General features: G+C 39.3%; 1 protein-coding gene across 1 annotated transcript; it reads right to left on the bottom strand.

The window, feature by feature from the left end:
• Positions 1-3,364: 3,364 nt before the first annotated feature.
• Positions 3,365-25,043, bottom strand: c1ql3a (complement component 1, q subcomponent-like 3a). The gene is made up of 2 exons (XM_042510654.1): positions 24,429-25,043; positions 3,365-3,544 (listed from the first exon to the last, which is right to left on the bottom strand). The coding sequence occupies exons 1-2, from the start codon at positions 25,017-25,019 to the stop codon at positions 3,365-3,367; spliced, it is 771 nt and encodes a 256-aa protein (XP_042366588.1). The 5' UTR covers positions 25,020-25,043.
• Positions 25,044-27,239: the final 2,196 nt, after the last annotated feature.

The raw sequence follows: 27,239 nt of genomic DNA, 5'->3' as shown, positions 1-27,239 counted from the left end.
ATTTAATTTGCTAAGTCCATTCACACAGTCTGTTATATGAAGGTAGAACTGAAACATTATAAGTAATGCAGTTCTTAAAATGCTATCAGCTGTTAGTATTTTGGAAGTTGTTGTGCTGTGAGTGACAGTGTTTAAAATCATGATTTAATTGGTTATAACATGTCAAGTTGGCAGTTAATGAATGAAATTAGGTTAGGTAAGTATTTAGATAATTGTGTGACGTAGGTGTGGTGCTGTATATTTGAGTTTAGAAAAAGTAAAATAAGCACACAATGTATAAGCACTGTAAAAAAACTGTTTATGGTGAATATCAGTCTTGTCATTCCAATCAAGAGGAACAAACTTACTTAATAATCATCTGAAAAGTTTTGGACAGTTTAAAAAACATAATTACAGTAGGGTTGGCGTGGATGTCAAATATTTGTATCGGGGCTGATCAAAGCAGTTTTTGACTGATCAGGATCTGTACTATTTAGCTTGTAGAGCAATCTGACCTGTTTTTTAATGTCAGCTGTCACTCAGGTGTTTTTACTTTCATGCACAGCAACACAGAGCGCAGCCTTCATCAACTTTCCTCCACTCAGCTGTCTCTGTCTCCCCTCTGTTAAGCTCCTGTGTGTGTGTCAGAGAAGCGGCTGAAAATAAACAAATAAATAACAATCTAATGCATTGCACAGCCATTTATTTATTCATATTGTCAAGCATAGGCTATACTTTGTATTATTTTTAATAATTTTAAAGAAGCCTTAAAGTCAGACTGGGACTCAGTATCAGCAAATGACTCAGATTAGGATTGGGGGCAAAAAAACAAACAACCGAAAAACATGATTGGGACATCCCTGACAACAGTCTATAGCTTCACTACTGCCCCCAACTGGACATGGGTGGGGCAGTTGACCATGACAAATTGTGTGATACACTTACTGCAGTTCTGTATGAAGCTTAGAAGCAATGTCAGGAGACATGCTCATCAAGTGTAGGCTAAAGATAATGTATTGGCATTTTACAACATGGGACACTACCTGTCAAGGTGTGAATCCACATTTAAAGAGGCCCTGAGCAGTTTTTTGTAACTAGTTCACAATGACATTGAACTGTGACCGCTAAAATCTGACCAATGTTTTTGAGGAAACATTCAACAAACTGTTGCTGAGGAGTGACCTGCTGCATTGACTTTCAAATGTTTGCAACTTTTCCAATAGTGTTACATCATAATCTGCTCATATGCTTTGGACAGTAACACCAACACTATTGTTAATTGCTGTTGCTAGCCAGCACTGTTGCTCCTAATGCAACCGCACTCATGTCAGATGCACCCTAAGTCATTTTGTTCTAAAATCTGACCTCTTGCAAACTTGTTGAGTGCATTCCTCCCTTTGACATGAAACATGTGCAAGGCCAAGACTTAAAAATGCAGCATTGTTCACTTCCATGTTAACAAGCATTCAGTTTTCTTGTTCCCTGCCTTTGGAGACACGTTGCAACAAATATTGGCATGTTACCACAACCTGTAGATCAGTGGAATAGTGTGAATCCATTGGCATCATTACTCCAGAGTGTGCATGTGTATGTGAGTCCTTATGCACATGTGCAAGAAGTTTTCTTCTGTGTTCTGGACAAAACACCTCATGGGTAAATCAGGTTTCAGAAAAAGACTGCATGTTTAAATCCATTTACTGTATGTGCATAAGTACTTATGGAGGCATGTGAAGATAACTTTAGTGGAAATGGTGCCACTATCCAGCCCATTCTCATTCAAGTCGTCAAATACTGCCACTTTTGCAGTGATTTTGACATAAAATCTCAACCCAAAAAGCCACCTTTCACGGCTGTGTGATTCGCTGCCCAGCAGTGTCAGCTGAGAAAGCAGTTGGAACCATTTTCAGTGTTATGAAACGCTGCTGCATTGAAACAGCATCTCCTGCAGCAGTAGGATACACAAATGGGCAGTGGCAGTTGAGAAGGCAGAACCTGTCATGTCCACATGACGCACAGCTAAATGACTCCAGGTTGAAACACTGCTGTTAAAAACATGATATATGGAGCACCAAGGTTCCTACAGGGTGGGCAGGAGGAGTGGTGAAAAGATCTGACAAAACCCAGACTTTCATGCAGGAGAGCGGTGTTCACTTCCCATATGGATGTGATGTTGCACCATGTGACCCTTTTTGACTAAACCTAACCATCTGTGTCTCCATTGCCCTGTCCTAAACATGTGCCTTTGTTAACATCCCAGTGTTGGGTGTCATGTACTTTTGTTGCGTAAACATAACTGTGCTTTTGTACCGTAATCCAACCATGTGTTTTTGTTGACATCCTAGTGTCAGTAGCTGCATCCCAGAACATCAAGAGCAGATGCAGAAGGATACCCAGACTGTAATATGTAGATGCAGAAGTTCACTGACAATGCGACAGTATATGACGACTTGGGATGAGAATGTGTTGCTCACACCGTTGATGAGGAATCACCACATTATTAAATAGTGATTAATATTAAAATAAGAACATGAGAATACAAATGAAAAGTGTAAAAAAATGTATATTATTTGATTACATGTAACAAAAAATATGTGAATTATAATCTGCTGCCAGTGCATCATAATGCACTTCAAGTGTTACCAGCTTCCCCTTGCTAGTTTCACTGCATGATATGAAACAGAAAGAACACAAAACACACACTGACTGAGGGCTCTGTTATTAATTATCACCATAAATAGAGTTTATTATATTAGGTATTGCACAAAATCATCCCACAGTCAGGTTTTCGAACTACCCACTAGCTGCTACATTCTATCTTTCACTTTTTTCTAGACAGACGGTTTGATTGGTTAACAGACAGCTTGATGTCCAATAAGATTTCAGACCAAACCAATGGGCCTCTAACAGTGTAATTCATTCCTCTCCATGGATTTAAAAACACCTCATCTGGGACCATTAATTCTGTGGCAGTAGCCTATATTTGGACTTCAGCTTACTACAATGTTGAGTGAAATTCTGCCCACACCCACAAAGCACAACCTCTTCACTCTCCATTTGACCACCATCACTCTGTGACCCAGCTACAATAACACAAAGTTAAAGTGTGACATAATGGTTCAAACAGAGGACATGTTTGATCCCGCACTTTGTCAAATCAACCCTTTCATTGATGTATTGTCCAAAGTCACTTGCACTGAGGACACAGATGTTGGCAGAATAAAATAAATAAATAAATAATACTCAGGTCATTGAGGCTGATTTATATAAGTTTGTCCACACATGTTTCAAAGAATAAGTCTGAGCATCCTATTGGTAGAGGGAAGATTTGTAGAAGGACTTATGGCCATGAGGCCTGTAATAGCTGAGGGCACAAATGTGTTGCTGTCTAGTCAGCATAGATGATGAATCCAGAGAAGGTGCTGTACTTGTTGTTGTTGCCTCCATGAGCTTTGCCTCCGTCCAGTTTAATGTAGACCTCGTCTCCTGGCTCCAGATGCAGCACAGCACTGTTACTGGCATAATCATAGTTCTGGTCCGCATCCTGGGCTATGGCGCTGGCACGTACCTGCAGCAATGCATACAAACAGACACACAGTCATGCACAAATTCTAAAATATCTGAAGCAAATAATTCATTAGAAGCTGAGAGATCCAACAGGTGTGTGCATGTTACTCCATAGACAGACAAATGCGTTCTCATCCCAAATTACCACATATTAGCACAAATTAAATATATTACATATTAACACAACATATGTTAACATAACTTATAAAATAAAACATATTACAAGTACCAGTCAAAAGTTTGGAGACATCTTCTCATCCAATGTTTTTCCTTTATTTTTATTATTTCCTACATTGTAGATTAATGCTGAAGACATCAAAACTATGAAAGAACACATATGGGATTATGTAGTAAACTAAAAAGTCATGAATGCATCCTCAAGTGCAGTCACGAAAACCATCAAACGATGGAAGTGGCTCTCATGAGGACCGCCCCAGGAAAGGAAGACCAAGAGTTACCTCTGCTGCAGAGGATTAGTTCCTTAGTTAACAGCCTCAGAAACCGCATATTAACAGCACCTCAGATGAGAGCCCACATCAGTGCATAGCAGACACATCTCAACATCAGCTGTTCAGAGGAGACTGTGTGAATCAGGCCTTATGGTCGAATTGCTGCAAAGAAGCCACTACTGAGGAAGAGCAACAACAAGAAGAAACTTGCTTGGGCCAAGGAACACAAGGAATGGACATTAGACCACTGGAAATCTGTACTTTGGTCTGATGAGTCTAAATTTTAGATTTTTGGTTCCACCCGCCATGTCTTTGTGAGACACAGAAAAGGTGAGTGGATGGTTTCCACGTGTGTTTCCCACCGTGAAGCATGGAGGAGGAAGTGTGATGGTGTGGGGGTGCTTTGCTGGTGACACTGTTGGTGATTTATTTAAAATTCAAGGCACACTTAACCAGCATGGCTGCCACAGCATTCTGCAGTGACATGCCATCCCATCTGGTTTGCGCTTAGTGGGACCATCATTTGTATTTCAATAGGACAATGACCCCAAACACACCTCCAGGCTATGTAATGGCTATTTGACCAAGAAGGGAAGTGATGGAGTGCTGCGTCAGATGACCTGGCCTCTACAATCACCTGACATAAAACCTAATTGAGATGGTTGGACCACAGAGTGAAAGCGAAGCAGCCAACAAGTGCTCAGTACCTCTGTTGACTGTTGGAAAACCATTCCAGGTGACTACCCCATGAAGCTGATTGAGAGAATTCCAAGAGTGTGCAAAGCAGTCATCAAAGCAAAAGGTGGATACTTTCAAGAATCTACAATATAAAATATAAAACATCTTCAGATTCGTTTGACACTTTCTTGTTTACTACATAATTCTGTCTTTCATTGTTTTGAATTCCTCAGTATTAATCTACAATGTAGAAATAATGAAAATAAAGAAAAACCATTGAATGAGAAGGTGTGTCCAAACTTTTGACTGGTACTGTATAACTAAAATATATTTTGTTTTAGGTATCCCTCTGCGTCTGCGTCTCCCTCTATTTACATTGTGGGATGCTGCTATTGTGATGTCATCAAATGTAGGTGGTGGGATGACGCTGCACATTGTTATGATTAGACAACAAAAGAACACAATAACCAACACTGAGATGTCAACAAAACATGCTGGGAGAGATGGTTAGGTTTAGGCAAAAGGGCATATGGCAAGGTGTAGAAAAAAACAAACCCATCACATTCAGATGGGAAGCAAACACCGGACACCCGCATGAAAGTTCAGGGTTTGTTGCATCCATCCATCACCCCTCCAACCCCACCCTATAGGAACCTTCATGTGTTCACAAACACACAAACACACACACACACACACACACACACACACACATACACGCACACTGTTCTCAGCTTTTCTTGAGCAGCTCTGCTACTCTTGTAACACTGTCCTCCACTTTGACGGGTGTCAGACTATCACTTTCACTACTCAGGACAGGGAAGCGAGGATATGCAGCCTTCATTACTCTTCATCGCTCCAGAAGTGTGACGCTTTTGCTGGCACCATTGCCTGTATTTCTGTTACGTCACTCTCAGCAGTACCGATGAATTTCTAAAAATATAAAGAACTAGATTTACTGTCACAGGGTTGTATACCTCTGTGTAGCAGTCAAGTTGCACTTACAGTTTTTATTCATCTCTGTGAAAACATGAATGCTTCACACACATCTTTCTGTTTCAGAGGAATGATGGTGAATAATGGCATGAAAAGTGTTTTTGAACAACATTATACAGTGAAGTTGACCTTTGACCTTTTGGATATGACATATCTTCACTTTGTCAGTACATCCACCTCCTGATACTGAATTAACAACTTGGACAGTGGTATGTTTAGGTAGCAACCCGAATACACACACACGCATACACATACAGGGGCGCTTCTAGACACTCTGGGGGCCCCAGGCAAGAGGCACCTTGGAGGCCCTGTCGCACCCCCCCACACACACACCCGTGGCCTCAAACAGTAATCGCTCGCAGCACTAACTTATTGCATGCACAATGTTCTGTGTACACAGCCATTGGCAATACGGGTAATGTCATCATTTTGTACACATGTTCTGTTCAAACAAATTCAAACAGATATATATTGTTTATGTCTCAAGAGTTTAGAAGCTGGTCTAACGTTTAACTAAGTTTAGCTGTTGTTGTGCATTGAACAATAAACTTTTCTGATGCTTGGTGGGACTGGGACAATGTGGAACAACTACTTTTCTATTTAACACATTCTCACTTACCACACCAGCAGCAGCGGCTAGTGTCAGCCGTCTCTGGGAGGCCCCCTTCTAGCCACTAGACAGCAACAGCTAGTAGGGGGCCCCATTAGGGGGATTCCCGACATGTTGTCGTTGTTGCAGTGTCTAAAGGGGTTCCATCATATTGTTATGATATGGGCCAATGTCAGCCATCTCTGGGGGACCCCTTCAAGTTCGGGGCCCTAGGCAATTGAATATCTTGCCTACCATTGCAACGCCACTGCACACACACACACACACACACACTAAATAAACCATTAGTGTTCAGCAAAATCAGCATACAGGAGGGTTGATGGTGTGGAGGTAGCTGCGCAGTGAATGGTGACACATTAATTGGGACGATACTATAACAGCTGACTTGTAAACATGTACAAATGTAAATTTGGATGCCATGGCTGATGTCAGATCTTGATATGAATGCAGTGCTGTATGACATCATGTGACAACTACCCACAGACCTTAGAAACGGTCATCATCAGACTACAGAACAGAGCCACTGTTAGGTTGTGAGATCGTGCTGCCTCTGAACATCAGAGTTCACAGGTCTAACCAGAGTACAGTCAGAGGAATGAAGAGACTTTATATCAACTACATCTCTGAGAGAATGACACAGAGAAAAAACGCGACAGAGAATAGCAACTGAATTGCAGCTCAGTGGTAGTGCACATGCTTTGCATGTATGAGATCCTGAGTTTAATCTTGGGCATTTCCAAGTGTGTTTGTGCTGACCTGTCACCCTCAGGACCCTGTGCTCATGTCAATCAATGTCCTCTTCAGTTATGGCTACACTGTGGTAGAATGAACTCTCCAGCAGGAGAGTAACTGCACACCTTCCACCAAAGGCTTAAAAAATGTAACCATTCAAAGGAAACATCTTTTTGAAAATCTCCTTTTCAGCCTCTGACTCCACACACTCTTTGCACTTACTATTGAACTAAAGCTCTCTGAACATTTTTTTCAGCTGTGTATTTGTGAGGGTTGCTTCTAATTTTTTAAGAAAATAAAGTCTTGTTCTGTCAAATTTTTATTGTACCTTTTGTATTCATAGAAATGGTGTTTCTGTTCATTTTTATGCAGATGATACACATATGTACCTGCTGGCTCCACAGTCCTTGAACAACACAGATCACTTAATGGCTGCCTAAATGATGTCAAAACTGGATGTCAAAAAGTTTTCTCCAGCATAACCTAAACAAAACCAAGACCCTTATATTTAGGTCCCAGCACACAACAGAACAGATTCTGACCTTGGCTGGTCACCTATGGGATCCTATCAAGTCTGTTGCAAGAAACCTTGGAGTCTGGTTCGACAGTAATTTAAATTTTGAGCAGCACGTCACAAAGCTATACAAAAATGTTTTTATTATCTTGGAAATATTTCAAAAATGGGATCTATCTTTACTTACCTGAACCAAAAATCTGATGATGGACTCCAGACTTTGGAACTCAGCTGCCAGGCTTTTAACCAGAGCTAAGAGACATGATCATAATAAGTCCAAACAAAGTCATTATGTCTTTACTGAATCTAGTCTTTACTTTGTCAACAAGAAACAAAGTAGACTATGATCACATCAGTCTTGTTTGAGCCTCTTGACACTGGCTCCCAGTTAGGGATGTCAGTGGTCAACCACTGTCGTCTATTTTAATTGATCTATTTTATTTGTATTTTAAGTTATCTTTTAATTTATCTATTTTCTTATTTTGTCTTGATCATGCTCAATTTTATTATCATTACTATTATGTGTCCACTTGTATTTTTATTTTTATTTTTTTATAGTTTCTATTTCTTATTATCATCTGTAATTCTTCTAATATGTTTTCAGATCTTTTGTTCAATTTTACCGTATTTGTTTAGTTTTAATTGTAATATTGTCTCTGCAAGAAACCCTTCTTGTTTCTGCTTTGCCTTGTTTGTCAAAACACTTTGTAAACTTGTTTTATTATTATTATTATTATTATTATTATTTATTATTATTATCATTATTATTATTATTATTATCATTATTATTATTATGCATTAATCGGCTAACCGCTGAGAATGTTTTTGACCAATTACCCTCGGGTAAATTTTGCTATTCTTCAGTTTACAGGTGGCCCCTTCAATGGCCATGTACTGGGGTCCAGTCTATGAAATGAATGTGGTGAAAATGGCTGAATGTTACATGTAGTGTACAAACACTTTGAGTGCTCAGAATCTATATTAATAATAAAACTTGTTAATCATGTTAATACTAGTCATGCTGCCACTGCAAACAGCAGTAACAGAACTAACAGTAACTAACTAATAGTTTCTTACCATTTCAAGCAATTTACACTAAATCTCACATTCATTTATTTACAAACGTGCAAAAATTAGTGGCTGAGGCTACCATACAGAGCACCTCCTGATACTCAATTAAACATTCACACACACCCACACATCAGTGGAGCGGCCATCAGGAATGCTTTTACCCAAACGCATGTTGCTCCAAAGGCTAAAATATTAAAAATACTCCAAACACACTCCCAAACAGAAGCACATGGCTAGTTATAATGCAGGAGAATGTCCCACGTATAACAATTACCCTGGTGCTTTTGTTTGGGAGTGTGTGTAGTCAAACAAAGGGAGTAATGCCCTTTAGTTTTCAGGATAATGTAAAACCATGAGGATTTTTCTTAAAGCTTAAAAAAACTTTTAATTTAATATTTTAAAGTAAAAAAACAAAAACAACAAAAAGAAAGATATGTTGGATCTGAAAACGATGGTCATGCGTATTATTTAATTCTTTGTAACTTATTTCATTTTATAAGCTTCTGTGAATAGTTCTCCTCCTCGAGATCAAAAATGACCTGAAGCTCAATCTTGAGGCTTTTCTGTAAATAGTTTTTGCATAACTGAGAAATAGTCTACAGTCCTTTCTTAACAAGCCATATGAATTTCAGAAAAAGATAAAAAATGACAAAATAAATAATAAATAATTATTACTTATTTGAGAGAATGAAGGCTGTTGCCTATTTGACTTAGTTTTTGATGCCATTTATTCAGCAGGAAATAAAAGTGATGAATTAGACGACACTCTTTGGTTAGCAAGAAAAAAAAAACATGTTTCATGACTTAAAGACAACTGGAACCATGAGCTCATCTACTTAAAATGTTTTGCTCTACTTAAGTGAATGTGCCAATAACTAATTAAACTTACACAAATAGACTTATAAATAGACAGATAAATAGATAGATAGATGTCCAAAAACCTTGGACTGCAGGGGACTGGTGTTTGTTTCCCTTTTTTTTTTCTACACCTCACCATGTGCCTCTTTCCCCCAATCCTAACCACCCATGCCCTTGTTGAGTGATCCTAAGCATGTTGTTGTTGTCTGAACACTTGCTTTTGTAGCTTTTTGTAATAACAACTTTGTTATTTTTGTCATACTCATTATAGATATAAGTGGCAAAGTATACATTCTGCCAAAAGAGAGTAAAAGACTGACTGGCAAGGTGCAGAGGACTTCCTCACAACTTTGGGGAGGAATTGAAACACAACGGAGAGATTTAATATCCAAGTCTGTCAGCTCTGTTGCTGTTCTCAGACACACACTCATGTGTAAATGTGCACAGAGTCTCTCCTAGTGGGAACACAGCAGCAGCAGACAGCAGCTCTGCTCTGCTCTCTGCTACGTTCACATTTAAAGAAAGTGATTAATATTTCCTCAGTAATGATGTATTATTTCAACCAAATGCAACCCATCTGTTATTAATAAAATTGTTATTGCTATGAGAGCTGCAGTGATGATTGTGTAAATCCAGCCTGTTGACTGGTATGTGAAATGGGAACAGTAGGCTTACCTTACTTTCATGGTGACTTTGTATCAGAAAAAACAAACAAACCATGAACCGATGTCTCTTTCTCTTACTCACTCACTCACTTACTGAGGAGACAGTGTATGCGCACAGGTGGGAACCTAGACATCATAGTGGGCAGTTCTTGTGTATATGAAATATAATCTTGCACAGTTCCATTACGTTTTAGGGGCCATATACATGCCGTGTTTTTTTTGGCGCTCATTTCAACTTTTTTCAACGGAGACTCGTGCCAACACCACTGCAATGTGCACACCAGTTGGCACAGAGTGGACAAGAGTATCACCCAGCACCCAACCTCACGTTTTCCAGGCGGTTAAAGGTGCGATGTGTACGGCTCCTGACAGTGCACATTTTTAGTTTGTTAACTGAGAAGGTAAAACCTTTTTGTTTATTTTGCATTTGACTGAACCTTAAATGCCCTTTGACTCATCACTCAGCACTTCATTCTGGACAGCTTTCCGACTTTACGAACAGCCAAATTAAGCCCAAAGTTTATTTCTTATAGGTAGTAGCAGCCCATTCCAACTCTCACTTGATCAAATACAGCTGTGTGGTGGTTGTGAGTTCAAACACTGGACTTTTACACAAGAAGCCTACTGTTCCTTTCACAAGTCAATCAAGTTACTGTAACAGCTTGGTGTGCTAGTATGTCGTATGTCCCCTGACATTATGTAATAACAACCATGCTTATTTTACATCAAACCTTGATGTTTTTATTCTAAACCTCACCACATATTTTGTTGCATAATCCAAAGGAAGTAAACAAACTACTACTTTGTATGTTACTAAGTACGTGACCCTGATGCATTAAAAATTTAAAAGGTTGCAGAAAACTACCCATGCCTATTTTTCCCAAAGGCATCACTGTGTACATTAAAACGGTATTGAAACATTGGAGTGCCATGGGGAGGGAAGGCTGGGTCAACTCATTCTTCCTTTCAAGCTACACCACATCCAACTCAACTTTTTTTTTTTTTTTCAAGCCTGTGGAAACTTGAAATAGTAAAAATGCACATATTATATCAACTTTAAGTGTCTCATTGCGTATCAACAAAATTCTGAGTAAAAATAAATGTTAGAAAACTATCAGAAAACTAAGTTCAAACAGCTAATTTTGAGGATAACAGCATTTCTCCAGTCTACAGAGGTCGGAGCAATGGAGTCCAAAAATTAAAAAAACAAACAAACAAAAAACGTAGCATCAGTGGTGGATAGAAAAATGACACAAACAGATGAAAAGGATGCTAAAAATATGAGTTAAATCCAGCACCCGACCCACAAACTTTTTGCACAATTCAGGAAAGATGAGTACTGCAGTCAGAGAGGGAGAGAATGATGAAAGTGGACTATTTCCCTCATTAACTATAATTAACCTACTCAGGATACCATTTTGTCACTTTTTATCCCCTCCAACCAAACAGCTGTGATATTTTCTAGCCTGATCAGTAATTATTTGATGGCATGATCGTCATTCACAAAACTGATGTAAATTGAAGTGTGTGTTTTATCTATTTTATGAGACTATAATGAATTCCGTAATTTAATGAAAATAATAATTATTATTTAAAAAGATTTTACAAATTAAAATTATAACTTTAATATTAATCCTATAAAAATACACAACTTCAGAAATGAAGAAACACAATAAGTGTTCTGTGTAAACATGTCAGTAAAACGTGCATCCTCTGTGTGTGAGGATTCCGTCTTAGGAACAAATCCCAAATAAAAAAACACTGATGGATGTCAGAACCTTTGTGAAAACTGTGTAAGAGGGTTTAAGTCGACATTTCTTCTTCAGAATGGTTGGTGAGTGAGGCCCACTCTTCATGTCTTCCTCATGTTGTTCTGTTAGGGTTTTATTTTAGAATTATTTTAAACAGCAGGTTCAATGAAGCGCTCTTTTGCTGACTTCATGCACAACACGGAGAGATGATGGACATTATACAGCAACATTCTCTTATGTTATCAATTATTATCATTTTTATTATATTTTCTCAAGAATTTATGTTAGAAGTGAAGTCAACTCCAAATGCACCAAACATTCTTAGCCATCGAAATCTGCTCCGACCAGGTGTGTTCAGTGATGAATCCCACTGATCATAAGATCGTAAGTTTCAAAAGTTAATCAAATAATCAAAATAAAGTCCTCATATTTGAGAAGCTGAAACCATGAAATGTTTTTTGCATGGCTTAAAAGATTATCAGAGTAGGTGATTTCTAATTTCAATTTCTAATCCACAGACTAATTGTTTCAGCTGCACTTGTACATTAACTCATGGCTTGTGCACATCTTCATCTGAAAAGTAACTAAAGTTACTAAATAATACTAGTAAAGTAAAATGTACAATATTTCCTTCTGAAGTGTAGTGAAATAAAGTAAAAACCTGCATGAGATTCAAATACTCAAGTAAGGTACCTGCAGTACTAAAGTAAATGTACTTAGTAGTATTTCTGTACCCCGCATATATTATAATCTGTTACTATAAAACATCATCTTAGTTTGAACAAATTCCTCAATTTGAAAACTCATGTTTCCTCAAGTTGGACAAGGAGTTTGTGGTCTGTGAAAACAAGTTGTTTTTCACTTATTAGGAGTGCTCCCAACGGTTCGTAAAATTGTCTCTTACCACTAATAAGAAAACATCGCTGCATTCCAGAAATCAATGTGTATTAACAAAATTCAACCAAATCGTGGACACCCATAAAAGTAAGAAAAACAAATGTTTATTGCGTCCTGCATGAGGCCCAAATGTACTTGGTGCATCTACAGTCTTACAGTATTACACTGCGTTCACTGCAAAGTGCTGCAAAGTGCACCAATTTTCCATTGAGCACTGCCCACTACCTTCCAGCTCCCATGGCTTGCAACCTGAAGTGATAGTTTTACTGTATGGTCTATTTTTTTCAAAAAAGCACACTGATAATATAGGGATGATATAAAGGATGTATAAGATAGGGTCTAGTTCTTATCAATAATAAAACAAGCATCCTATGCTACTACTTCCACGTCAGTTGTGTCCTAAGAGAGAGTGAGGGAGAAGAGCAGACACAAGCGTGCGCGCACACACACACAGACACAGACACACACACATATGCAGAGCAGACAGAGTCAGAGCTTTACAGCGGATTAGATAGGAACAGCAAGGTGACTGCTCCGGTGACAACTGACACATTAGGGTGCTTCTGAGTCTTTGTTAACATGGCGCTGTTTAAGTTTTTTATGGTTCTGCTGAGGCATAATTTTCTGAACCTTGTCTTTGGTATGACAGTGTTGTTCTTTGCATGGTAAAGCATGGTACATATATGTAGCTGTTCTTACAGACAGACAGACAGACAGACACGCACACACACAAAAAACCTTTTCCCAGAACATAACTCAGACATCAGTTGTTTTCCTTTTAAATACAACTTGGAAAAACAAATGTGTAGAATATGAAAAAAAAATAGGGCTGGTTAGAGAAACTGACGAGAGATCCCTTTTACAGGACAGACAGATGTCCAGGGCTCTTTAGGTTGCCCTAAATTCTAACACACGATGACAGTGCTTAAATGTGTAATCAGCGGCCTGTGTCATAGTCACTTGAAATGGCACCCAGACACAGCTTACATACCGATAGTCCTGGGGCCAACTATTAGCACCAGCTCTGCTGACTGTAGTTATGTGTTAACCTTGTGACATCATTAGCTAAGCTGCTGAGAACAGAATAGAAAAGAATAGTCCAACATTCAACATTTGAGGACAATTTCTATAAATCTATTTTCAAGCCTAAAATTATATAAATTATAACTCAATGCCAGTTTCTGACCGTTGAAACCCTGACTTGACTTAGTAAAAGATCACCTCCATCCCTCTGAGAGCTCATTTTACCCTCATGTGACAGGCACAGTAAAGAGAGGGACAGGATACATGGGGAGGGGTAAGACATGAAACAAAGGTCCCTGGTATGTGTGCTTTAAATATTTGGCTATCAGACTGCCCCCCCACATCTCTTATTTAACATAGACTCATTCAGCTCAGTCCCAGTTGGCTTTATTTCAGATATTACAGCTTTCACTTGTGTCCTTAACAGAAAAGGTCAGATTGAAACATCTCCCAGAGCTCCCTGGATCCTTAACCAAACATGCTGAAACCATCCGATGTTCGTATTTTAAAGAATCGTTTTAAATGGTCAAACCAATCAAATGCGTTATAAGGCACATCAAACTGCTATGACACCTCTACTCCGACCTTCTTTTGATTTTGGTGCTTCAAATTAGAACCAGTCATCAACATCAGTGAGGCAGAGAGGACAGACCAAGAAGACAGACAGAGAGGACAGACAGAGAGGTGGACCATACTGATTCTGCCACTCCCTGCCCTTAACTTTACTCGATAAAAACATTTTCCACAAAAAAGCTCTCAATAAAAACAATGGAAATAATTAATAGAAAAAAATTACCACCGCGTTCTCACCTGACACCATCAGCAGCGTTCCAACTGGAACGCTTGACTTTCAGTGAAACACTCGTAAGCCAAGAGCACTGACAGAGCGGATGCATTTGAAGAGTTTGGAGTGATAACGGGCTGGAAACGCTGCCGGTAACAACATAATATATAAAGCCTGAGGTAGTATAGTAGCACGAGGGTGCTCCTTATACTACTAACAAACCCTGGACTTTTGTGCGGGAGTCCAGGGCTCACTTCTCACCTGAGTGTGATGTTTTTGTTTTTTTTTTTACCATGTACCCCTTTTGCCTAATCCTAACCACCCAGTAGGATTTTGGAATGCAAACAGCAGATGGAGAAAGATACCTTGAGTGTAATATGCAGGTGCAGAAGTCCAATGCAAAGTGGCAACATATGATGTCTTGGGATGAGAGCGTGGGATGAGAGAGATGTTAGAGATATGTGTAGCGAAACCACACAATGCTTTTGGGCAACAGCTGATAGCTGACTCAGTTAGCTTGGCTTTAAACAAACACTGCCTGCTCAAGGAAGAAATACTGTGTGGTTATGCTGCCTTGCTGTTCTGGTTTAAGACACAATCACAGAACGGAGGGACAGATCGGTTTCACCTTTAGGCCACCATGGGAGGAAGTAACAGCGCTGAACAGGATCCATACCCACAGCACAGCCAACAGGATGGGATCATTCTCAATTGACATTTAAAACGCAGTCCGAGCAGAGGAAAAATCATAGCCATATGAATAACACAGTAAATGAGTGTTACTGACATGTCTTGCTGAGTTATTACAGGCAGTGTTTTGTCAGTATTTTTCTCATTTCTTATCATCATATCCCTTCAGACCAACCCCATATTCACCAGGGCCTCCTCCCCTCGTACACACAGAAATATATATGGCTCAATGCAATTCTATTTTTTCCCACAATTAAAATCTCCCATTCTCCTTCCACTATTGATTTTTTTTACCCAAAGATTTAAAAAAAATGTGTTTTTTTTCCTCTCCAGAATTTGAATCTAAATCATACATTTTCATTAACTCCTTCAAACCTGGATATCATTTTGTGCTTCGTTCAGATGCTTTTTCTAAGCAGGTCTACGGAACCTGAGAAAATTGGTCTTTTTTTGAAAACATGGAAAAAGGAAATGAGATAGTTGGCAAGAAATGTCTGTAAATTAAAAAAAATAAAAAATAAAATCAGCAAAAGGTGTCAAAAAAATGACTTGAAATTTGGCTGTGGGTGCGACCTCTTGCTCACCCACTAGAGTGTGCGCCTCTTATGGCTGAGGCTTCTGCAGCGGCTCAGGGTTGACTGTCAGTCTATACTGTCAGTCTATACTGTCCTGTCAATAAAGGGAAATATCACCCCAAAAAACAATCTTTAAAAATAAGGAGAAAATTACCTGTGGATGGATTATTAAATATTATCCAAAAAAGGAAAAAAAAGTCCAGAAAATTCCATAATATCATATCATATCAATCATATCAATATCATAATATAATCAAAATTATGTTACAGAAAAAAATCAACATTTTTCATTTTATTTTTGCACTTTGTTAAAGTCATTTCTTTTTGAAGGGTTTGAAGGGTTATTTGAGGTTCTTGTTTAGATAAACTGTTTCTTTTATTTGTTATTTTGTTTAATCTGTTGGTGGCTAAACTTATTTTTGCTAAGTATAAATGAGAAATATATTAAAGTTTAACAAAGAAAATGAAGCAGACAGACTTTCACTTCTGGTATTAATCCAAATAAGAATAGAGATGTTTTAGTATCCTAAACAGACACAGATAGACGCTTTGTGTCAGACAGCCAATAAGAAGGAGGTCAGGGACAAGAGCCGGTTCAACAAAGCAGCTCACAGCAGAGTGTTCACATCCTGTCTCCTACCAACAGTCCTGTTAGTTTCTTTTAACCATGACCGCCATTGCTACCTTACTATAACTGAGTAGGTTTAGTTCCCTAAATCTCAACGAATCAAACCACACCAGCAAACGGTTAACCCTTTGAACTCTGAACAAATAGGTTGCTGCAGTCCAAGAGTATCATAAGAAGTCAAATCATTATATAGGCGTCAAATACACTCGCTTTTGTGGAGCTTTCGGTGTAAGGTCCCGAAACCAACATCCATCTATTGCGTCCACATAGTACATCACTGAGAACGCAGGTGTCATCAGCCGAGAACGCAGTTGGACAAAACCACTTGGTGGTGTTATTACAAACTGTCAGACAGCCCAACGGCATCTGCCATGGAACCTCTAGTGTCTTCATGATACTCTGCTGGACACATCAGGTTGAAACAACATGATAAAAGGATCCAGTCGAAAAGGCAGGAGGGGATGGGTCCAACCAACCCTGAACTTTTATGCAGGAGTCTGGTGTTCACTTTCTGTCTGAATGTGATGCTTTTTTCTACACCTTACCATTTGCCACTTCACCTAATTCTAACCATCCCACCATGTGCTTGTGTTGACATCACAGCAGTGGCATCCCAGAACATAAAGAGCAGACAAAGAAGGATACCTATAGTGTAATATGTGGACCCTGCAAAGCAGCAACACGTGAGGACTTGGTATGAGAATGTGTTAAAGTTATGTATATTCAGGACATCCCCTCACTCCTTCACAGCTTCACTCTCTCACCCACATGTGGTCACTTCTGCCTCCAAAAAGCCAAGACGGCCTAGATGGCGTCAACCAAAATGCTGGACTCACTACATCCAATATTTATGCAATGGACACATAAGTGCCAGTGCCCCAGCTGTCACGCTATCCACCATTGCCTCCACCTCCAGATGTCAAAGTCAGCTCACATGCTGTGTCACTTTTAGAAACATTCAAATGATGCATAGGAAATTTAGAAATGTAACAAATTTGTGGTTTGCTGAAACGTACAATGCCAACATCTTGTCCCAGGTGTTATAATGCAATATTGATTTTATTTCTATTTTTGACTGAAGTTGTCCTTTATTATACAACCTGAACTACAGACTTTTAGGTCTGCATTCAAATTATTAAAGCAGTTTGGATTTAGGAGCTCCACATGAAGGGCATATAACCTGCTTGTTTCTTACAATATTTTGTTAATTGTTCTTGAATATTTTCTACAGCAGGCATACAGAGAGGGTGTCTGGATCCATTCACTTAAGCATGAAAGGAATTGTCAGGTTTTAAAAAGGCACCAGCAGATTAGAGATGTGCTTCAACTACAGAACATCACTGATTAGACACAAAACATCCACACAGCTGCTGACTCTCCTGCTGGTCTTCCAGGTTGAGGATCATGTTCTGTTAAACCTCCGGACTTTCTGGCATGACTACGGTTGGGGCCGGGTTGATCTTAGTAATGAGTCTTTTGCTCATGTGGGTCACATGATAATGTATGTGTGCTCATGCATTGGGTAAAACAGTCACCTCACAGAAAGAAGCACGAAGGTTTTTGTTTCAAACCCTCTGGGTCTTTCTGCAGTTTGCATGGTCTCCCAGTGTCAGTGTAGGTTTCCTCCTACAGTTCAACAACATGCAGATTTGGTTCATTGGTGACTAGAGATGTAACGATATTACAGCAACCAAAATTATCACAATAATCGATCTTGTTGTGATATTGTTGTGGCGGAAAATGTTCAGAAAGTACTGATACATATGCTGAAATAATTTCATCAAACCTTAAAATAAAAACAGTTATGTAAAAAAACAAAATGAACTTTATATGTACAACTTTGGTAGCATGTGACCTTGAGAGGGAAGGGCTGTATGTTCAACGTTGTTGTGTCTGTAGGAGATTGTAGTTACCTTTGTTTGACACATTACAGTCTGACAGTCAGAGTCTGAAATTAACTTTTTGACCTACTGGCCAAAATAATTGGCCTTTTTTGTTCAAACTGCGGGGCCTCCATTTTAATATCTCATAACATTCAGAAGTATGCATGCAGCGTTAGCTACCAGCAGACTGGCAGCTGGTGATAATTTTAGTGAATCAGCTGATGTCTGGTAAACAGTTCCGTAGAATGAGTAGTTCTCAGCAGTGGACTTCTAAATGACACCAAAATAAAGCAGAGACTATCAGACTGTTTTGGCACAAACATTCACCCCCTAGTGTGTCGGGTGAATGATTGACTCGCATGGGACGCTTGGTATGTGTTAATTTCGGACACTGCTGTTTAGCGTGATTTCAAAGCACAGTAATCACAGACACAGTTATCATGATAATTAAAATCTGAATGATATTATTAACCCTCTGCGACTTTTGCCACAATTACCATGATAACCAGTTATCGTCGTTACAATAATTACAACCCTACTGGTGACATAGTGAGCATGATGTGAGCGTGTCTGTTTCTATAGACTCCTTTGCACTGTACAGAAAAGCCACTAACACCCAGCTTCAATTAGCAGTGATGAAAACACAACATCTGGGTGAATACACTAATTTTAGCTTCCTAATTGTCCGGATGCAATGACAAGCTACCATCAAATACCACCTGTCTTCACCCATGCAGCTCATACATCGATCCAAATTAGTCTGCACTGAGTGTGAAAGAAGTAAGAGATATATAAAGAGAAATAGGGCCGAGCGATATGGCTTTTAAATATTATCGGGATATTTTAAGGCTATATTGCAATACACAATATATATTTACAAAATTTTAAATGTCCTTCAAACTAATGTTAACTACTAGAATAATAAAAAAACAATCGAATGAACTGCAGTTACAATTCAGTCAAAGTAGCTACTGTCAAGTTATTAAGTTGAATACATTATTGTTATAATAACATTTAATAAAATACGGTTATAAGGAAGTTAAATAAAGTACTTTTTTAATGAAATTTTAAAAACTATTGTTCTAATTAAATACATCATGGCAGGATCCATGGTGCTTTTAATTTGAAGGATGTGGCTTACTGCAGTTGGAGCTGTCGATGTTTTTGTTGTGCACTTGAAGCTTTCGGTCAAAAGTTAGATGTTAGTTAAACAAACTAACAGCTCTCCAGTTCATATTTTGCTAATATTTTCAAGTTGCACTGGTTCACCGTGGTTGCAAAATGTGACTAAATAGTCACAATTGGAGCTCTGCAAAAGCCCTGCTTGTGTGTGTATAAGAGAGCTATAGGACAGAGCGAGAGAACTGAAACGCCGGTGGCTTATAAAAGCGACATGACAATTTAAAGTTATTGTCCGCGTTATAGATAACCCATACATTGAGTTTATTTGTTATATTGCCCACCACTAAATAGAAGTACAGTTTTCACATAGTAAATTGACCTGCACTTGGTAGCACTTTCTATTCCTTTTTGGCCATTCAAAGCACTTTCACAGTATGAGTCACATTCGCTCTGCACACACACAATCACACACTGGTGGCCGCAGCTACCATTTAAGGTGCCACCTGGTGCTCAGTTTTTGAAACATTCACACCCACAAACATACACACAGGACAGACAAGGATACCTCAACATGTTGACTGGAAGATCCCAGGATCAAAGAGCCAACCTTCCGATGAAAAGACAACCCACTCTACTTCTGAGCCACAGCCGCCCCATGTCTCCATCCCTGCTGCTTTCTGCTATTTCCCTGTTCTCTGGCCTGTCTGTGATGTTCAGCCACACACCAGAAAAAGAAACACATACACACACGCGCACACACACACACATACAGAAAGGCACACTCGTCTGCTGCATAGCCGTGTACACAGCTCTGCTCTACTGGCAATGGAAAAACAGTCTATTTTTAGTTTAAAAAACCTGTGTGCACATGCTCATTTAGGAGGAAAAGGGATATATATGTCAGTCCTGGTGACCTGTCAAGAGGCCTGTACACGGCACAGCATTCTTACTCATCCTGCTGGGATCGTCTCCTCTAAAGCAGATAGATAGCGGATTGATGGATGGTTGGATGGACTGATGACCCAGTTAACCATGACTCCTACACAAGGGTCTGAGCAAATGACTTTTGGGTCACATAACATGACAGACTTTTGGAGAAAAAAAAAGGTTCTTAAAAAGATTTCTTGGTTCCATTCACTTCTAGTTGGAAGTGCCCGGATGACAGCCTAGAAACATCCCTTTATTCAGCTCACATCCCTGTTGTTCCAGTTTTGGAACAAAGGGAATGCCGAAAATGTTTGGTACACAGTTTTGTTCTGCTATATTTTTAGTCCTATTGTACTGATCTGATTTTAGGTCATTTAAGTCATCTGGTTGTTTGAACATTTCGGTATAAATATCATATAAAGCTTATACAGCCACAAAGTATTCAACTTTATCTTTAATCTTTAACTTATGTGTTGAAACCTGGAGCGACATCACTTTTCTTGTGCTACTTTCAGACACCTTTCACAAATACTTAAACCTTTAAACCCTGAGCAAACATGTTTGATTACTTTCAAAAGCATGGGGAGAGGCAATAAGCAACTTGTTAAGAAATGTTCTACAAATTGCAAAAAATTAGTAGATTAAAAATAATAAAGAGATTTTTTAAAAGCTTGGGAGAAATGTCTATGGAAAAAAAGAGAAAAAAAATAGGGAAATTTACAGCACTTCTTCCAGGTAATTTCCTTTTTAAAATAAATATTTCTTTCTTCCTTTTTTTCCACTATTTTTTTTCTTTTTTGTTGTTGTTTATTTTCAGGTGATATTTTCTTGTAACTTTTTATTATTGTTTTTGCTGATTTTGGGGTCATTTCTTCTGGTTTTGCTCTTTGTCTTCTGTCTTTCAAAAACTCTTGCCTGTTTTTGAAAGACACCAAGCCAATTTGCTCAGGTTTCAAGCGCTTAATTATTATCTTGAGTAAGGAATTAATTTTAAACACTTTTCTAGTAATGAAGTAGTTGGAAAGTATTTACATAATTTACTTAAACAAAAGTAATAGCACACTGTAGTAGTCCATTATAGTTCTACATGAAACTCATTTTAACTGAAGTTATTATGAGCCAATTACCAAAAAACTTATTATGCACGATCTGCCTCTGTAAGATTTATATTTTTAAAATGTATATGATTGGAATATTATTTGGTTATTAACTCCTGCAGAGCTAAATAAAGGACATGATCATTTTAACTATATTTGTCTTTATTAAGGAAATGCATCGATGTGGAGCAGGAACATCAGATCGTATGGTGCAGATTTGGATAAGGTCAATGGAGCCTGCATACAGAGGACATAGGGCAGAGGGCAGAGGACAGGACACAGACTAAGACAAAGATCACCTCCCTCCATATGATACAATGTAGGAAATAAAAAGGCCGCTCAGCTTCACCTTAATCCAGCAGCCAGAGGCTGATTTATGTCGATCACAAAGTATGTTACTAAAGAAGGATTTAGCAGAATTAATCTGATATAATATTTGTAGTTTTTTATATTTTTCATATTATTGTCAGCATTATTATTATACCTGAATGTGAACCTTTACACCCTCAGAAAATAAGCGTTAGTCCTTTGAAACCTGAAGAGACGTCACTTCTTTGTGCTGCTTTCTAACCCTTTCACTGGTTTTATTTCTTTCAACAACTTGGTAATAGATGTTCAAAAATAGGAAAAAAATAGTTTAAAAGTATAGAACTAAAACTATATAAATATATACATAAAACTATATTTCTAATTATCATTATATTAATTAATAATATTTTGTCTCATTTTCAAGCATTTAAGTCATTTCCTTTTTTGTTTTTTACTTCCTGTCTTTTTTAACTAGTTTTCAGGTATTTTTCTTGTACTTTTTTACTAATGTCTTGCTGATTTTTGGGTCATTTCCTCTTTTGTTGCCCTTGCCATCTTCCCGTGTTTTTGAGAGAGAAGAAGCCAATTTGCTCAGTTTTCAAAGGTTTTTTTTTTTTTTAAGTGTCAGTAGCAGTGGTCCTAATTGAAACATGTCTTTGAGCAGCTTCTGATTTGTCATGGTGAGCAGCCCTGCTGGTTTAATCCCGGACATGTTTGCAGTGCTCGGTGCGCTCTGCAGCAGCATTCCAGCAATCGGCTGACAGGCAGCAGGGATCTGCTTGGTGGAGCGACGCTGCAACACTGCTTTGCTCCTCGGATTAGATCTGCTGCTGACAGCCTGATGACTGTAGAGACGCACACAGAGCAGGACACTGGGATGGAACAAACACGCAACACAGGAGACCGTACAGGCAGGGTCTCTGTGCATCCTCAAGCTTTATCACCGTTTGACTTTTTGCACTAAATAAAAAATTTTAAAAAAGGCTCTACTATATAATTAATGACTTTCCTGTGAGAATACTGCAAACAGTTTGAGGTTGTAGGAATGTTCTGGAAATCTCGTGGAGCACTTTTCACACTGTATCTGAAAACACATCCCTCCACGTTGCTTTAACAACAGTATTCCAAAAACTAATGAACGAAATTGGAATGGAGCGGAAACACACTTCAGATTTTTGAGACTGTGTGATGCTGCAAAATGTATATTTAAGCATACACTCATTTATTTACACTTTAATTTAATCCTTTCAAACATGGGCAAATTTCCTTGATTTCTTTCAAAAACATAGGAAGACAGCTATGAGATAAAATAAGTGAAAACTACAAGTATATTAAAGTTACCTGAAAATTAGCACAAACAAAAAAACATAAAAAGGAAAACAAAGGAAAAAGACAGGAAGTAATAAAATTTAAAATTTAAAATTACAATAATTCTGTAAAATATTTCTACATATATAATTTTGATAATTAGAAATTTTGTTTTTCAAACATTTTTACAGTTTTTTTGTTTGTTTGTTTTTAAGGTTTCTTAATCTACTGAATGAAATTTGTGGGACATTTCATTTCAAGTTGCGCATTGCCTTTTGCCATGTTTTCAAAAGGAATCAAAACAATTTGGGTTCAAAGGGTTAAATACTTGTGAAAGGCGCCTGAATGCAGCACAAGAAAAGTGATGTCCATCCAGATTTTAAAGGGTTAATTTCATGCAAACATACAACCATGAAATATCATGTATTTCTACAGCTTAGACGGGAAAGGAGGTTGCAACACACCTTACAACCCAGAGCAGATAAAATGATTTATGTGCTTTTATAAATGCTTAAATAATGCAGCTCTGGAAGGAGCCATTCTGCTGAATAAAATCGTTTTTTTAAAAAACATATTTAAGTACAGTTCTTTATAAAGACCTCTTTATTTAGCTCACAGTTTTTAATTAGGTCTACCTTTATAATGTTTTTTTCTATTTTATCAAAAAAAGAAAAACTAAAAAAAAAAAACCCTTCATTGTGATTATTGAGTGAGAAGTAACACAAACAATGGAGAAATGTTGAGATCACAGAGAAAGTGTCTCTCTTGTTGTGAATGAATGAAATTAAAAAATAAAGATCAAACAGTTTGTTAGAGGCAGTGCTGTCCTGCATCGCTCTACAGGCTGACACAGGGTTCAGCAGCGCTTAATTCTCAGTTCAGTGTCAAGATGCAGAACAGATTCTGTTTCCATTGTTCACAGCGCTTAAACTTCTCTCCATCCAGCCTAAGGAACACAGAGTAATTACCATCCTCTCCTCACACTCTGACCTCTGACCCACTGTCCCATTAAGCCCAGCGACCTCTGGTTCATTCTGCCTGTCGGTCCCCCTTTAGGTACCAAATCCCCGGTCAAATGTTTCTCTCAAACAACACGCGCGCGCACACACACACACACACATTCCCGTAACACCACCAGCTGTTGTTAGTGTAACTGTGTTCAGTGGTTGGCTGAATGAGTCTGAGCTGTGGCTGGTGCTGAATTCAGTGGAGGGTAAACTCTATAAAGTCGTGCGTAAAAAAACAACAACAACAAATAAACAGAAACAGTGTGTTGTCGTGTGTCACAGTGTTGGCTCTGCATGCTCAGTGTGTGTGTTACCTGGTTGTTTTTGCAAAGGTCAGCCCACATGCTCGTGCCGTCGCCTCCTCGCATCAGGACGTGGTAAGTGAAGAAATAAATCCCGGGAATGGAGCACGTGAACTTCCCGGTGGTGGGATCATAGTGGTTCCCCAGGTTGGTCACCACGTCGTCGAATTTGAGCACCTCGTAGCCCTCGTGCTGCTTTTTCAGCCCCGCGTAAAAGGCGATCTTTGGCACGGTACTGTAGGTGGCCGCGCTTATGGCCCCGGCGGCCGCGCTGGGTCCCGGAGGTCCGGGTAAACCAGGTCTGCCCGGTTCACCTTTCTCTCCAGGTGGCCCCGCTGGGCCGGGCGGCCCGGGCTCACCGGGTGGTCCCCTCGGACCCGCCTTACCCGGACGGCCCGGTTCCCCTTTCGGCCCTTGGATGAAGGTGGGTAAAGACTGCACGAGGCTGTTGTCTCGGACCGTGTCCGCCGTGGCGGTGCTGGTGGGAGACTTGGTGCCGTAAGGGTCGCACACCATCCGACAAGTACCCAGCATCTCGTAGTGCGCCGCGGTGCCCGCTGAGTTGACCAGAACCGGGATGAGTATGACTAAAACCAGAACCATAACGACCCCCAGGACCCCCGCCGCCACCAGCCGCTTCCTGCCGACCAGCCGCGTGAGCGCAGGACGATCCGGCTGTCTGCTTTTGGGTGGAATTTTGCTGGCTGAGAGGTAACCCTTTAGAGAAAAAAAGTGTAGCGGGGCTACACGCTGTTGGTAATGTTTGATTAACTTTTTAAAAGAGAGCCCCCCTCCCCTCGGCGTCCTCGTGCCTCTCCTCTCTTCACACTTTTTCTGCTGATGCGCTGCTTCTTCAAACTTCTTTACTGCGCGCTGATTTCCAAAAGCGCTGGATTCAGCATCTCTGCAGTCCACACATGGGCTCCGGCCCCTCTGTGATCCACAGGTCCCGAGCCACACGCAACTCTTAAGGTGGATCAGGGCCACTTAGACCGTCTGCCTCATACAGAGCGCGCGGAGAGCCAAGAGCGCAGACACACAGCACGAGCTCAGCAGAGAGAGAGAGAGAGAGAGAGAGAGAGAGAGAGAGAGAGAGAGGAAGAGAAAATCCTGATGCTCTGATGTCCAATAGAAAAAGGGGCAGGTTATCCAAATACAGAGATGGGCTTATAGCATTTTATGAATCCTGAATTCAGTTTTGAGGTGGTTTTGAGGCAACGGGAATTTATTTATGAGGGATTCCATCACTGCTGGTGTCACCGCTTTGTGACATTCATTAACCTCCCTTTTTCCTTCTGTCATTAGTGCCATGTCCCCTCTGACAGTCTGTTTGGAGACATGTCTCTAAAGATGTGAATGTTGTTTTTGGCTGCAGAGTTGAACAAATCCAACAAAATTCATCTTGCCCAAACACAAAACACACTTACACCAACTGACAAATGCAGTTGCTTTTACAAGAAGATTTCTTTCTTTCCTTCTTTCTTTCTTTCTTAACTCAAGTAATTTCTATAAACTGTGAATCAATATTTTCATTTTTTTAACACAGTAATGTTTGGGGGCTTTGCAGTTGAACAATGTGTGAAGTGTCAACACATTTGCATTTTACTTTTTTAATGGGCACTAGAAAAAAAATAGTAAATGATAGATTTGCTGCAGGAAAAATTTCATTAGCTGGCAGAAATTTTAAAAAACCCCAACAAACAAGGTTTTTAGTTCCAAATGTATAAAAATAAAATACACATATACGGTCAAAATGTACAGAAGGGAAAAAAAAACACAAAAAGTCACAGTCCTCATCTAGTGGAATCCGTCCATCCATCCATCCATCCATCCATCCATCCATCCATCCATCCTTCCATTCATCCATCCACTCATCTATCCATCCATCCATCCATCCATCCATCCATCCACCCATCCATCCAATGTCATCTGCTTATCTTGGGTCAGGTCGCTGGGGGCAGCAGGCTGAACAAAGCTCTCCAGATGTCCTTCTCACCAGCAACACTGTCTACCTCCTCCTGGGGGACCATAAGGCGTTTCTAAACCAGATGAGATTTATAATTTCTCCAGTGTGTTCTGGTCTGCCCTGTTTAGAAGGAGCAGCGGCTCAACTCTGAGCTCCCTCCAGACGTCTGAGCTCCTCGTCCTCTCTCTAAGGCTGAGCCCAGACACCAGGGCTGGCATGGGCCACTTCTTCATCCCAGGAGTTTCATGGCTCAGACCAGCCCACTTTAGTTTACAACCTTTAATACTGGACATATATAATTTTGGCCTTACTAGTACGTAAGTCTGAAATAGTGCACTTTTGCTCAACAACCTTGTTAATCATAATGTATTTTTTATCAAAAATCAAATTTTTAAGTCAATGTAAATAAGTATAAGTTCAAATCTCCCCTCCTTACCAACATTTTTTATGATCATCTTTAAGTCAAGTCAGTTTTATTTTGTGCCAAATCATTGTGTTTTTCAGGTCTAGACTGTTCTTTCTTATAATGTTAACATTTATTGAATCTGTCTGCCCACTTTGTCAGCAGCAAAGTGGCTGAGGGGCTGCTGCTGCTGCTGCTGAGGGGCCACAATAACATCCAATTTAATGTTTTAATGTAATCTTTGAGCTATAAATAACATTTGCTGTTTATCACAAAGATTAATTACATTATCACAAAAAATGTAGGTCAGCGACATAATCTCAAATAAAAAAAGGTCCAACTTTTTGATAAAACAGCTAATTAAATCTTGTACATGATACAACAAAAATCATTACATGTCCTTTATGTTTTATTTAATGATACTCAGACTTTTTGTGTGCCCATTTGAATTGAA

This window comes from Plectropomus leopardus, chromosome 21, assembly GCF_008729295.1.
Source record: "Plectropomus leopardus isolate mb chromosome 21, YSFRI_Pleo_2.0, whole genome shotgun sequence".
NCBI classification, from domain to species: Eukaryota; Metazoa; Chordata; class Actinopteri; order Perciformes; family Serranidae; genus Plectropomus; species Plectropomus leopardus.
Note: the sequence above shows the minus strand (reverse complement) of the source record. Positions and strands in the feature narration are given on the sequence as shown.